Genomic DNA, 15,733 nt, shown 5'->3' with positions numbered 1-15,733 from the left:
GTTGCTTTACTTGGCAACTGCTTGTGGGGGTTAACATGCCTGCCTGCTCTTTTGTTTTGGTTTGGTTTTTTGCCTAGTCCATCCCCCATGCCTAGGACTTCAGATAAATTTGCAATGTTTTACATTGCAGAGGTTACTTCTGACCACTGAAATCCTCAGCTCCTGAGCCAAGAGAATTTTTATGTGCTTGGTTCTTTTCAGGCTTGTGCCTTGTGGCTGGTGCTAAGGTGCTCCTTCTGATGTCCTTTATAGGAGTTATATTTAAAAGCAAATAACTATTAAAAAGTTTTAGGACTTAACATATATTTTTTGCTTATTTAAGGCATGCCATATAATCTGTGCTCCCAAATGAAATTGGGGAGCATTAGGACACTCATTTACAATAGGCAAGAGCTGAAGCCGTGCTTAGAACCAGAATTCTACTATTTGATCTGCAGTTTAGACCCCATGTACTCTCTGTCTTGCCTTTCTTTTTTCCAGGCAGAAATCTTACAGCGGTATAAAGGGAGACTTATGCCTATGTGAAAGAAAAAACTGAGTTGAGGCCTCTTTCTTTTTGTTTCTTTACTCTGGGTCTACTGGAAGAAAGAGTATTTGTGATTTTCTGTATCAGCCTGCCTCAGGTTTTCTCTCTAGAGCAGAGTTTGGGAAGGTGCTCAGCTGTACCTCTAGCCTCCTCATTTTTCCAGTTCCCCACCTCCACAGCCATGCAGCCATGCAGGCAGGAAGGGGGGTGGAGGGGAATGCCATTGACAGCTGCTGCCCTGGGGCTCCTGGCTCTGCTTCATCTGCAAAGCCCCTGAGGAGGCTGGAGAATTTCCTGAAGCTCTTTCCTCCTGCCTGCTCCAGCACCAGCATCTAGCACAGGCTTTGCTTCCCGACTTCTTTACCTTCCAAATCCTGGCAGTCCTCTTGTGTCACTGTCCCTTCTCACTTCCTTGAGTACATTAGACTTGGGAGAAGGGAGCATCAAGGTTTGATGAGTGAAGGCTTTGGGGATGAGAGCAAGTGTGAGAGTAAATCCCAGGAGATGAAAGGCTCTTCATAGCATGGAGGTTTGCAAAAGGGCATGTCAGTGCCAAGTTGTCTTCACTCAAGTGGCATCCTCCTACTGCTGCTTTTGATCATCTCCTGCTCCGTCTGAGATGGAGAGTTGTATCAGGCTGCTAAGGGAAATTTAGACTAGAAATTTAATGCTTGATTTGTTAAACTTTCTCTAAGCCATATTTAATCAGCATTTCAGAAGTCCTTAAACAGATAACAAATAGGGATTGTTGATACCAAACCATCCACAGCAGGAGTTTCCCCTTGGAAATGAGGTGTCGAGATTCATCATTCGAACTGCTTAATTGTAACATGAAACAGAAGAATCAAGTAAGCATCAGGGAAAAACAAGCAAACAGGTTTAGCTCAGCAGTTAAAAGGTCTGGCAGAAGGAATTGAGGTTAATTAATCACAACAGTTGAAAAATAATTACTTAGATGATAGAAAATATGCTGCCATTTGTATATAGGGAGGTATTGAAGTTTTGCCAACGCATTAGTTTCAGAGCCCACTCCTACCTTGAAACATTGTTGAATATTGTCTAAAGAAAAATCCAACCAGGAAATGAACTTACATTAACAATAATTTTCAAATGAATGTTACTAATTCACACTTAGTAAATCCAGTTCAAATATTGTTGGTTTCTGAACAATGAGTAATCACTGAATGCCATTGTGAAACCTAAGAATATTGTATCACTTTTCCATTACTTTGGCTATAATTATTTTTAAATGGTAGTTCATGTCGGGACAAACTTATAATTAAAACTAAGAGACAGAGGCTGAATTGTGTGCATTTCCTCAGTATTTTGTCTGCTGATATTTGCTTGCTTATTGCCTTACAAATTGAGGGAAGAATCACTGAAACTGGGCAGCAAGTCATTCACTGATCAGACTTTGGATTATTTTATAACTAAATGTGGAAGTGAGAGAGTTATGTGCTGTGTAATGATTTCTCCACCAGTGCAGATTAATGACTCTGCTATGTTTTTCCCAGTTCAAGAGATTGCTTCAGGAATAGTTCCTGTCTCTTAGGTGTTTATTTGTTAAAGAACTGAATTAATATTTAATTACCTTTGAAAAAATCATCATTGCACTTAATACTGCTAGTTTTCTTTATCCACTTCTAATTCTTAAAAAAACCATTCTTGGAGCTGTGTGATTTTTATGTAGGAATAATATCCAATGCAATTTTCATTTATGTCATTAATGGGTAGATGGCAGGAGAGCTTGGCTATGCTATGCTTCATTAAATTCATATAAAGTTGCTAATCTACCTCTGTGTAATGTCATGAATATATGGAAAAGTTTGCCTCTGGCAGGAGAGGAAAAAAGGAATAATGCAACTTCCTGTTCATGTATAAATTTCTTTTGCAGTTATTGGAAACACAGTTTTGAATTTAACCTTTCCCTGGTGAACTTCAGTTTTCAGTGTGCTCTTAGACTGCCATTACCTTATTAATTTGTGTATGCTCTCAATATTTATTCTCTCAGGCAATAGTGGGTATATGTTAAAATGGCTGTTAATTAAGTGATTTTATTTTCCATCCCTGTTTGAATATGAACAAATAGATTTGCTGTCACTAACTGATTTAGGTGCATTGTGGGCAGGCATCAAGACAGAAGGTGGATTGGCACAGTCACAGTCACCTGGACAAACAGGATTTCTCAGCTATGGTGCCAGCTTTAGCACACCTCAACCTGGACAGGCTCCCTATAGCTACCAGATGCAAGGTCTGTATAAACAGATATTACCATTAATTAGCTGTAGTTAATGCTGTGGTGGGGTTTTTTCCTCCTTATTTTGTTATATTCCTAGAATAAAAATGAATGTTTGCTTGATCTCTTAGCTCTGATTTTATTGAAGTTGTTGATGAAATGATGATTGCCTTTGCTGAGAGAGCAACAGGCCCGCTCTCAGCAGTTTAGAAGACCCCTTGCTTCATTAAATTTTAAAGAGTGAAATATTCTAGTGTTGTTACAGTAAAAAAATGTTTCTCTGAATAGCAACAGTTTAGCAAATAGTGAATGAGACAAAGCTAGTCCTGTAAAACGTGACAGGATTATGAATTTAGGAAGTGCCAAATATAATTTGACACCTGAGCGTGTTTGAGGAGGGAGAAGAGGATAAAAATACCTACTGCAGCTGTGGAGGTAGCTAAGTAATGATTGAAGTCTGTTTCTTTGAAGTCTATTTAAAAGCTGTAAGTCTTTGTATGTGCAGGCTATTATTATCAATTATATTTTGTAGCTGTACTTGCCTGTTTAGTTTACTTAATGTCTTTCCACCTTGTTCTCCCAATTCCTTTTCCCTCTTCTCTATTGAGAAGTCACTGGTTGTGCCTGGTTCGGGATTGTTCCCATTTAACAGATATTTTAAAAAATCTTTGTTTACCAGAAATAGTTTTTTTGAGAAGTCTGCTGCAGGCCTTTTCACCCCTGAATTTGGCAGTAGATATCAGGTGTGTTGTGATTTTGGAATTGTTGAAATAAGTCATCAATCAATGGACCAAATTTTTTTATAAGTTTTGCACTTTTGTATATTATCAAGCTCAGTCTAAACTGTGTGTCAGCAAGTAAACACTCCATGAAATGTCTTGAGTCAGAAGTGCTTTCACAGACTAAGTGAATACAATTTTGCTTTTGTTCCACAGCTTTAAGGATATATTGATCAGGCTCAAGAGAGGTGTTTTTTGTTGCATTTTTTTTAATCTCATTTTGAACTGCGTGTTGAGTAGCTCCACAGGGCAGAAGTAACCCTCTGACATCTCAAATATTGCTGATTTATAGCGTGCTCTGACAAGCAAGAGGGACAGGACCAGAGTAGCACATGGATTTTCATCTACATGCTGAATAGTGATGATCTTCTCCTCATCAGAGTAAATATAACCAAACAAGGTTACTGGTTTTGCTTTCTGCAGGCAGCTACACAAAAGAACTCAAACAAACACACCTCCACACCTACCTCCACACCCACCTTCCCCCCTCCAAAAATCCTGCCTCTCTGTAGGAGAAAGCTCAAAATGTTTGCCAGCGGCAGCTAATATGAACTTCTGAATCAACATTTCAGCTTTTAAGGAACTGATAATTCACAGTTACTAGAAAATACTGTGACTGAAAAATCATGTCTGGGCTGCCTATAATTTCTATTGCAGTAGTGCCTTCATGCCACAGTCATATACTGGGATCCTGTTAACTTCTACAGGCAAATAAAAATATAGTCCATAGAAGTTGGAGGCTAAAATTAAACACAGAGACTAGAAGAGCCTAATGAAACAATAAAGCTGACACTGCTTATGTATAATATACAGTTGGCACCCCATACTGGTTATCTAACAGCTCTAAAGGTGTTTTTTGAAAGATTTCAAGCAGAGGGATGTCAATAAAAAGGGATTTTAGGGAGGGAAGGGAAATAGTTTTGCAGATGTATATGGGAAACTCATTCAACAGAGGGAGGGAAGAGGGAGCAGCAAAGGATAATGTAGAGAGTGCTTGGAAAATTTTAAGTAAAAGCTGTAAGTAATGTGAATGCTGGCATTAGTGGTGCAAAGCTTGGACTCTGTCAATAGGCTGCATAAAGTCCGCCATAAAGGGTATTGCTTTTTTTTTCTTTGCTATATACAAACAGAATTTTCAAGCTCAGCAAAGGATGACAGTTGTCAAGAGATAGAACGGTAACATCTTGAAAAGCATTTCCCTGTATACTTTGAGAAGCAAGGATCTTAAAATATTCTGCAAAAAGAAATATGTTAAAGATGACCCAGTTGGGAAGCTCTAATAGGAAAAGAATCAGAAGCATTGATTTAATGATTGAATTGTCTGCAGGGCTTAGGGGGGAGGGAGGTCTTATTCTGGGTTGTGCTCTAGCTGTGCTGTGCTTGGGCTGAGAGCTGCCCACCTGTGGAAGTCAATGGATCACTGACAGTCTGGCTTGGGCAGAAAGCCACAGGTCAGACTTGGAGCATCCCTGTGGTGTGTATGTCCTTTCTGTTGTGCTCATAAACAGCACAATGTGTGGGTGAGGGAAGGACTGGTCTTCTACAGAAACCTTAGAGACCACAAGATTGGAAATAAGGGGAATATTTCAAATGAAAGGACTGGAGGAGTTGTTAGTTGCTAAGTAGAAAAGAATCACATTTCTGAACAGGTCCTTCTTGCAGTTAAATGTTTGACAATATATGTCTGTACTACATGTGAGAATATATGTCTTTGTGATATTTTCATTAAGTAAACTTGTGTATTTGAAACAACTCTAAATTGACTTAATTCTTCCTTTTGATTGAACAGCTGTTGAAAGTAAACAGGAACATTTGTTTCTGTTTCCTGATTTAATTTCAGAAGGAGAACCTATTCATAATTTCAACTATTATTTAAGGACAAAATTGATTCTCATGACAGAAGACGGAGTTATTGCTGCTGCTGTTCAGTTGTTTGTGCAGAAACCTCCAGAGAGGAAAATGAGTTTATTCTCCCTTTTCCCTCTAGCAGTATATGGGCAGGCTGCAGCCCCAGCCTTGTCATAGCCTGCAATAGCTGCTCTTCATCTCCTGCGTGCAGCTGCTGAGCTGCTAAATGGAGATAATGGATCCCACAACCTACTCCGCAGCCGAGCGTTACATGACAGCGGCTCGGGGCCCTGCTGGCATTCCTGCCTGCGGCAAAAGGGATTTCCTAGCGGCCTTGCAGTTGTCCTGCTCGTGTTCCCTGACTGGGGTTACCTCGTGCTCCAAAGCTTTGGAGTTAATTCTGGTTCCTCTCCCTGGGATGGATGTCTGCCTGCAATGCAGAGATGCTGCCTCGCGGTGCGTGTGCAGCCAATTAAACCCAGTGCTTTTCCTGACCCTGCTAAAATTACAGTGTCATTAGTCACCCAACAATAGTGGGGGGAGAGGCTGCCAGCTTATGAAAATTGTAAGGAGAATTGCTGCCTGTGACTCCTTGCTAAGTTTATTCTGGTAATTGGATTTTTGTTTGTCACAAATTTATAATCTCATTAACAGAGTGCATAGGGGAGAAGGTGACAAGAGGATTCAGGCAGTTCTGTGACCCATCTCCCCACTCCCCTCTCCCCCTCCTCCCCCTTACTTTATTTAACGAGTGTGTTCCTTAAGCTGTTTTTCATATAAGTTGCTTCATAGATGTTGAAAGACCACTTACATGACTAATGGCTGTGGGAATGGGCCCTTGTTCCTATATTGGCAGATTTATAAGGATTGCACAGTGAGGATAAATGGAGTGGAGAAGGGCTGGGGAAAACAGCAAGGAAAGAACACCATTTGCAAATGTCTTATTTGGGTCTCCTTTGATTGTGATAAAAAGCATGGTTTGTACCCTCCACCGAGTACCCTACCACCGGAAGGGTGCTAGACCTGTGATGAGCACTGGCATTGTTTTAGTAACCGAGGCTGTGATGATAGAGCATAACTATCCCATTGGTTTGGGAATTCAGCCGTAAAAAAGTAAATGTTAAGGTATTTGGTTATTATTATACAGTATAAAAATATTGTGCTGGATGGCTAAGCAGTTACTAGGACAACAAGGGGGAGTTTGCCAAGGATTTTTAAACACTGTAAGCAAACGGAAGAAACCTTGAGCTTAAATAGCCCATCTGGCCGTCTAAGGCTTTCCCAAGAGAGCTGAACTAAACTTCTGCCACATACATTGTACCCTGATGATAGACATAGCCCATGGCAAGGAGGCTGAGCTAGGAAGGCAAATGGGCTTCTGTCCCAATACACGGGGGAGGACCTTACCCCGTGCCTGCGGCGGCACAGGGCGCGCCCCGCACCTGGAGCGCGCCCTACTCCCAGCAGGGTCCGGCCGCCTTCCGATGCTGACTGGGATTCCCAGCTTTAATGTGGGTCAGAGCTCTTTGCAAAATAGACCTTTGACCTGCAATTTACAGCTTTTATCACATTTTAAAGCTATGTAGCCAGCCAACTTAGGGCTGTAAATCTTGCATGCTTTGTAGTGATTCTTATTTTTGTGTTTGTTCGGCTGAGGCAGGATAGCGGCTCTATGCCATGTTATGGCTGAATATTTAAAAAACAATTTGCAAAATCAGGACTATTTTAAAAACAACTTCAGGCCTGTAGTTCTGGGTGGCCCACAGAGCTGTTTCTGAGAAACCTGCTTCACGTTTGTTACGGTCTAGGAGACCCTTACCCCTCCTCCATAGAAGCCAGTGCTGACCATGAGATGAAAGAGAGATCTGCATGTTACTGTGTGTGTGTCTTTGTCTGAGAGGGAGAGATGCTGGCTGGTATGTAATTACTTTTCTCATTTGCTCTTGCAAATTATTTTCCAAACTTTCTGAGGAAAGACAATATATTCCTTAAACAAAGTCTGGGTTTTTTTTCTACTTATGACTTTGAGAGGCCTTTTATATCTTTTTAGAGTGGCTCAAGCTGCGTGCCTTTAAAACCTGGTTTTGAATGTATTACTGCTTCTGCAAAAAATCCTATAGAAATAAGAAGAGACACAGTGATTTATATTTTTCCAGCCAGAGCACTATTAGAAATAAAATATTATTTCAAATTGTAATTTAAAATATTTTTCAGATGTATTTTGGCTTTCGTGTTTGTCACAATAAAAAAATAACATCTGTTTTCCAATTTTAAATTAAATTTAAAACAACATGTTTTTCTCATTAGTACTGTTTATCTGAACTATCTGCTAAACTTGGATGTCAACTCTTCTGCTGAAGTAATCTGATTTTAGTTCACAGGATTAGTAGCATCTATCAACAATCAGAGATTTTGTACTAGTGGAAGATAGAAGATAAATGTTTATAGTTATTTCATACATTAGGTTTAAGCTTCACCCTTTACTCCCACTGCTATTGAACTTCTCATCTATTTCTTTCAGACTTACCTTGTATGTGGTTTTAGTAACTTTTGCAGTCAAAACATTTAAATATTTTTCCTTCTGACTTCTCATAGCTACAATACCTATTGGTCTGGTGGTTTTTGTTTAAGAAAAGTAAATAGCATTTTGAGGGACAAATGTCCTTAAGGGGTTGTAATAAGTACGGACCTCTGCCTGCATTCTGTCCTCTGGATTTGCAAGAAATGTTGCTTCTCCCAATGAGTAACCTCTTTTTGGGTTTGGTTATTAATTGAGTTGTGTCAGGTACATCAGAGGATTGTGCATCTGTGTGTCTGACTCCCTGCTGATTTTCATCCCTCCTTGTCTCCTTTGCTTACCTGCAAGTTTTACCCCCAAGGTCTCTGTATATCTTTGCACTGAGGCAGATTTGGGTGGTGAGGGAGGCTGTAAACAACCTGTGCACTTTAATAACCTGTGCTGACTGGTGCTCTCCTGCTGTATGGGTTCAAGAGGTTGCCTCATTACAGACTTTGTGGTGGCTTATGTAGCTTCACCCTGTGCATCCATATGTCTCAGCTGGTGGCTGTGTCACTCCTGGGTTACAGCCAGCAAGGGCAAGACAGCTGAAAGGGGGTTGCTGCCCTTTTAGTGGAACAGCTTCTCAGGTTGGGTATTAGAGAGCCCCATCTGTCTATTTTTGGTGGCTCATGAAAGCTGGAGGAGGGAGATGAAGGCAGCAATTCAGTCTCTGGGCTAAATTCCATCTTGGGGCTCCCTTTTCAGAGAGGTACTTTTTTTTCTCTTGTGTCATGCCCAGTACACTCTGTCAAAAGAGGGGAGGTTTGCAGCCCAAGGCTGTCTCTGATCGATTAGTGAGTCCTAATGGCTTTGCAGTGGGATTGAGCTGTTTGGAGCAGACAGTTATGGCTTTTGCTGCTCCTGTGAGGGGCTGAGGCTCAGGGAGGGGAGAGGACACAGTTCTCAAAGGTGGCAGGAGAAACAGAGCCACCAGGTTTTCATGAGGGGAGATGGTGTCTCTCGGGACAAGCCCTTATTGTTCAACAACAACAAAAAAAAAAAAAACAAAAACAAAGAAGTAAAGAAACCCTCATTACTTCCACAGTGCTGGGTGTTATTTAAAGAGGTGTGATAGCTGAATTTTCAATGAGACCTGAGGTGGGTCCAAAATTCCAGTCTAAATTTCAAGGGGACTTTTTTATTGTAATAATGAAACACAGAGTGTAAGAACTATGAATTATCACTTTCTAAGTATTAACATGTTATAGAGCTGAATCGGTCAACATATGGGAAATATTACAAATATGCCATAATGTTATGATATAATTGTGTGATATAAGTTATTTTCCAATACTTTGTTTTAGTAATTCACATAAGTTTTCCTTTCATTTCAGGCAGCAGTTTTACAACATCATCAGGAATATATGCAGGAAATAATTCACTCACAAATTCTACTGGATTTAATAGTTCACAGCAGGTAAATTTGTTAATAGGAGTTCAGCAAGCTTTGGCAAACTTAGAATTCTCATCTGCTGAAAAAATATAGCTCTTAAATAGTTTGTTGAAAGAAATTGTCATCTTTCAAATCAAACTAAAATGTTTATAAATGTTTTTCTTCAATCTGTCATCTTAGAGCTAATTGTCAGAGGTTAATGTTCTTATTCACACATCTTTAGCAGTGTGAATAAGATAATAATAATTCACACATCTTCAGCAGTGTGAATAAGATAATAATAAACTGCCTGTATGAGAAGACATACTAAATTATGTGTAATTTAGATTTCATTTTACTGCCTCACAGTTTTAGGTCCTACAGCATCCAGTCCAGGAAGCATACGTGCTCAAAGTCTGACATGTGTTTGTAGTTATATTTTGGAATTTATACTGAAAAGTAGCAAAACTTTGATGGACTACTCAGTTGCTTTTTTGTCTTGCAGGAATATCCCTCCTATCCCAGTTTTGGCCAGGGCCAATATGCACAGTATTACAATAGCTCACCGTACCCTTCACATTACATGACAAACAGCAACACCAGCCCTACGACACCCTCCACAAATGCAACATACCAGCTCCAAGAACCACCATCTGGCATCACCAGTCAAGCAGTTACAGATCCTGCAGCAGGTAATTACATGGATTTTATGGTCCCTATGAGGCACATTTTTGTAAGTTGAAAGGGGATTGAATTGGATTTTTTTTTGTGTAATGGTTGATTTTTTTTTATTATTATTTCTTAATCCTGAGCCTGTGGCATATCTTGGACAGATTTTAACAGAAAATAGAGTAAAGAAAAAAGAGGATCAGTAACAGTTTTAAAGCTTATCTGGAATACAAGCTGTTTGTATTTATTTGCAAAGTGTGTTAAAAATTGCAGGGTATGAATAAGTCTTAACAGAGTAAACAAGAACCTGGTGTTTTTAAGCTCTGTATTCATTAAGATAAACCCCTTTGATTTTTCTTAAAACTGAAATCAAGAGGCTTTCAAACCATAACCCAACTGTCTACTTGAAAGAGAGCTTTTGAGTTCTTTATTTCAGAGGACATAATAATGCTTGCAATGGAGAGTGGAAATTGCACAAGTGTTTCCATTTTAAGAAAAGATTTTCAGTGGCTTATTCTTTTTTCCCAGTCATTTTACCTTTCTTGGTGGAGTTTGGCAGTCTTTTACTAGTTGAAATACTTTTTGAACATTTATGCCAAACTGCTCCAGCTGTTTTTGGAAATGAGTGGTGAAAAATACTTTTGTCATTATTAAAAAAAGTTAAAATCCATCTTTTTAAAAGATCAGGTGTGTCAGTCATTAGTAGGTGGCAGAGGTATGAAGTCTGTCAGAGAGAAATTCCAAGGTTGCAGATGTGTTTCTTAGTAATGCAGGAAGAAGCAGTTATGATTTGGCAGTGGTATCAGGTGGTTTTGTTTCTGGCTTCTTTGGGATGAGGTTGGTTTTAGTTCTCTTGAAGCACTTGATGGCACTGATCTTCCATGTGCAATGCTGAATTTTACTATAATTTGCTAGGCCTCTGTTGCTTTTCTGCATGAGTGTGCACCAGAAGAAAATGTTATGCAGGGTTGTCTTTTTTGAGACATTTGTTGCAAGTAAGGAAGAAAATACAGCTGGTGTGTGCTTTTATATACACCAGGTTATGTGTGTGCACTGTATTTGAGAAAGGAATCTTTCTAAATATGTGAGTGCTTATTGGGGTCTGTGGCATTTAGATGTGGATGCATATTGATGTCTGCGTAATTATCCTGCTTTTCACTTGTTAAAAATTTTTTGCTTTTGTTTTCTTGTGATTTTGTTTTCTTTTCTTTTTAAGTTGGAAGCAGTTAAGTTCCTCTTTAGCCCAAAACCCTATGATGATCAAGTTTTAGCCGTTATCAAGATACTAAAATTGAATCATTGTATCATCTGTGTCTTGATCTTTTGCAAAATTTTTGCATGCATTTTTCTAATTGATCTTTACTATAGCATTTACTTCCTAAAAGCTATAGTAAATGTGCATATGAAGAGAGGAGGTGTAATATTCCCAAGCTCAAACTTGGTGACTTAAAGACTGTCCTCCTATTTAAATAGTTTTCTGTACTCTATAAGCCTGAACAGAACTTTTCTCAGTTCCTTTTTAAGAAGTCTTTCTTTTCTCCCCCACATCTTCCATGTTCTTCTTATGACAGTTTTGTCTAAAAATTTGAAAGAATTTGGTGAGCTTTCTCATGGGTGAGTTCTGCACCTAATCCTTCTTCTAATTTGTTATTTCATGTATTGAAAGCTGTACATCCATGGATGCCCTACCACTGCTTGCTTAGCCCTTTCTCAGACGTGTGCACACCTCCTCTGGCATTGCTGCGACTTCCATTTCTTTTCTCAAGACATTAACATTACTGATTTAACAGTTCAGAAAATGTTCCTTCCAGCAGTTTGCAAATAACAACCCATAATGTAGCAATGGGGTTATCACGGGCTGGCTGCCTCTACCAGAGGCAGAGGCACATTTAGGAAAGTGCCTAAATGTGGTACCTGTGGACCTATTAGAAGGAACTGGTGAAAGTCATCTCCATCAATGTGGTTGCAATCAGCAGAAGGTCTAGGGCCAAATTTCTCCATTTTTCTTTAGGCAGTTTTTTTCTTTATGCAGTTAGGTTAGGATCAGGTCCATTTAGGCTCCTTCTGTATTGCCTGGAGAGAGATGAACACTTCTAATTAGAGTTCAGTTTAACAAGAGTCTTAATCCTGAGATGCCAAAGCCTCTCCAGTGGCATGAAAACCATGGAGAGTTTAAAGTGGCTGACATACCTGTGCTGGCTCCCTGAGGAGAAATTAGGCAAGAATCTTCTGCTCCTTCACCTTCAATGCTGGTAGAAAGGAAAGAAGGAACCATCAGTGAATCCAGTGCTGTGCTTGCTATTTCTCCTTGGACAGTAAATGGTTGTGCTTTTTTCTTGTTGAGGTTTATTGCCAGCCCTCAGCTGAGCTCATACACAGCCTGCTTGGAGGACAAAGCAAGGCTGGGCTCAAAGAAAAGAGGGATCAACATGTAGGAAGGAAATGCTGGTGGAGTGGGGACAAGTGGAAGGCATATTCAACAGAAGGAAATTCATAGTCGGGTCAAAAACACAGAACGAAAGAGAAAATTAAACAAATTTTTATTACAATTAGTAAAATTTCTGTAGGCTGTTTTGCCACATCTGCTCAAGTTAGGCTGCTGATTCTTTACCACAACTGGAATGTTTCATATGAGGGATGGTGGGGAGCAGTGCAGAGCTATCACATTTTGTAGGATGGGCTCCAGCTGCTGAATTGCAGCTGTCTATCCTTAGACATCTTCTATATTTAAAAAAAAACATGTAATCCATGTGGTTATGAACTATGCCAGGACAAGCACAGAACAGCCTTCAGACTTTACAGAGGCACCAGAATAATTTGACAGACATAGGTGGTTTCTATGAATTTGGGCCAATAAGTGAAACAGAAGAGTCTGGTAAGTAAAATGTGAAAGGGAGAAAGTAATTATGTGCTCTTCTGACATTTTTAATAGAGTTTTGCCGACTGAGAAAGCTCAGATAATTTCACTTCAAATATGTTTTATTCCTTGTCCAAATATAAAATAATCCTTTTATGATTTTCCTCAGTTACTAGTTAAATGTGAAAGTTTTTGCCATGCAATCCTGAACATGCAGGAATTCCTGCAGAAAAACCTGGGATTTTCCATGCTCAGTGTTTCTTCTTTCTCTTCGCTTTCAGGATTTGAAACTTTCTTGTACCACAGTCAGGATAAAATCATTAATTTCCCAAATGTTTATAGTCCTTGTATCCATAAATCAGATATAGAAATTAATGTTACTTTCTTGTGAACAAAACCCTGTATTTTTCTTAGTGATGTAATCAGAAAATTGCTGATTTTTTGTCTAAGCTGTAGTATCTAAGAGAAGTAATAAGAATTAAAAATATGAAATAGAAGTAGATAAATGAGCAAATATTTTTTCTCCCTTCCACTATTTAAATTCATTGAAATAGGTTGAGAGTGAAGAAAAGCAGTATTTCTTTATGTTCCATGTAGGTAAACTGTGTAGCTCTTTGCTGCAGGATGTTGTGGATGCAAAATGTTTATGCCTGTTCAAGCCTAACTTTGACAAACTCAAATATTAAATTTACAGAGACAACAAGAAATTCTTGATGCACCAGATCACTGGAGACTGGGGATGAATTAGTGCTGTGTGGATGTCTGTCCTTTTTTATGCTTTCTTACTTAGTTTCCAGCTGTTTGCCAGTGGTGAAATTTACCCTGGAGAGATGGAGTTATGCCCCTATTCACTATGCCTACCCTGATGCTCAAAAATTCTTAGTGTAACATTCATAACATTATTTCTAGGAGTCAATATGGAAAAAAACTACCTTTTATAAAGCCATAATAATTTTCTCTTGCAATATTTCAACTTTATCATCACAAATGGTAATAAAAAGTTCTGGATTTGTGCAATATTTTTTTTTCATTCAGTCAGGAAGGCTGAATTTATCCTTCTATTTCATATGATGATATATTTATAATTTATTAAACAGTGTTTCTCACAAGAGAGACTTGCATTGTTCTTGCGATTCAATCTCTTTCATTTTTCTTGGTTTCTGTAATAAGTGTGTTTAATATATTACTGGAAGGTTTGGGGGTTTTTTCATATTACGCACATACTTCACAATGCAGATTAAAATCCTCACAGGGATTGTGCCAGCCAGCAAAATTTGGTCTCAGACATGGGCCACTATTTTGCTATTAAAGACTAAACTTCTTTTTCCTTGAGTACTATATCATCTTTAGTATTACAAAAGGGAAAGCAACTTTTACAGTTTCTTCTTATCATGTTTCATAACAATAAATTGGAGACAGAAAAGTCTCCAAGTGGGTAAATAGTTTATATAGACGACTTTTCTTTCCTATGTGGAAAGAAATGCAGCTATATTTGCAGTACATTTCTGGTATTCTAATGTTTGTTCTTTTCCATAAATATAAATGAAGAGTAAATCTAGAGGATATATTACACAAAGAAGGAAAATCACAGAAAATTCTGTCAAAACAGAAATTAAATTGCATACAGTGGTGAATGGCAAAGTGCAGTACTGGTTTTGCTTTTCTCATAATGATTGTTCTCCTGGGATGCTTATCTTTGGCTTTGGTAGGATTAAAAGTAACAATGATTTCAAATTGTTTGAAAACTGAACTAATGAGTAAGGAAGAAATAACTAATAAGGATACAGATACTATTGGTTCATTATGGATTGTTTCATTTTTTTTCCTCAATAAAGAATGCTGGAGGACAAAAATCTGGACCACTGTCAGTTGTGGTCATAATATAGTTTATAAATACTGTTATATATGATATTTTGTCATTATTTTAAATATGCAAACCTAAATCAAAACCTCAACCAGGCTTTGAAATAAATAGCCATTTTTGCCACTATTTTTAAAGGACTGTTGAGAGCTTCTGTCAAGTTTATAATAGCATGCTCTTAATTCTCAATATACAAACATTAAATTTGTTTTTCAAGTGAAGATTTTGACATTTTGTCAAAATAGCACTAGACATATACTCCTGTGATCCTGACAGCAGGAATGATTATATTTCTTGCAATATTTACTTTGTGCTTTTACTTACTGCTAATACAGTATTATTTTTTTAGTAGACAAGTAAAAAAGGGAACATCCACAAATACACTTGATTCTGCTGCATTGTTCAATCCTGGTCCAGTTGTATGCAAGTAGAAGTTTGTATAGGTGCTCATGGAATTTGTGTTTAGTTTTATTTATGCAAAAGGAAACTTTAATTATGCAAAGTAAGAGAATCATAGTGTGAGATTGACATATTCAAATTACTTGAATCTTGTATTTTTATTCTGGTACACAGGAGTTGAAATAACACTGGCAAAATGAAGTGTAAGTTTTAAGGGAAAGCCATTAATCTGGGCACACTCTAAATGGAAATTTTTTTGTACATAGGTACTTGTAGAGACATTTGACTGTACTAAGTACCCTGGACCCACCTTATCCATGTGATTTACATTGTGACATGAGATATGATTACTTTGATAATGTACGCTTACTCTTTTTTGCATAACCTTTCAGTGTAGTAGGGAAAAAGTCTAATAAAATTTGCAATGCCTTTGTCAGCAGCAAAAGCTCTACCCACACACACCAGCTGGATTTACCTAAAGACACACTTGATTTTGGGCTTTCTGGCATAGCCAGTTTGCCCCAGATTTGTCACTGAACACTATTGCTGTACATTGAAATCAACAGTAAGAAAATGCATCAATTACTATGGGGGATTTTCATAACAAACAGAAATGAATTGCAGAA

General features: G+C 38.3%; 1 protein-coding gene across 8 annotated transcripts in view; it reads left to right on the top strand.

Moving 5' to 3' along the window:
• The window catches only part of EYA1 (EYA transcriptional coactivator and phosphatase 1), a 160,269-nt gene that overhangs the window by 91,832 nt on the left and 52,704 nt on the right, over nt 1-15,733 (top strand). For 5 of the 8 annotated variants that reach the window (XM_074552377.1, XM_074552369.1, XM_074552419.1 and 2 more), the window contains 3 exons: nt 2,640-2,777; nt 9,284-9,366; nt 9,827-10,013. In XM_074552377.1, coding sequence (XP_074408478.1) covers nt 2,640-2,777; nt 9,284-9,366; nt 9,827-10,013 — 408 coding nt within the window. The remainder of the gene's footprint in view (nt 1-2,639; nt 2,778-9,283; nt 9,367-9,826; nt 10,014-15,733) is intronic. The other 3 variants (XM_074552404.1, XM_074552396.1, XM_074552382.1) reach the window with 1 other exon arrangement.

Source organism: Zonotrichia albicollis, chromosome 1, assembly GCF_047830755.1.
Source record: "Zonotrichia albicollis isolate bZonAlb1 chromosome 1, bZonAlb1.hap1, whole genome shotgun sequence".
Taxonomy (NCBI): domain Eukaryota; kingdom Metazoa; phylum Chordata; class Aves; order Passeriformes; family Passerellidae; genus Zonotrichia; species Zonotrichia albicollis.
Note: the sequence above shows the minus strand (reverse complement) of the source record. Positions and strands in the feature narration are given on the sequence as shown.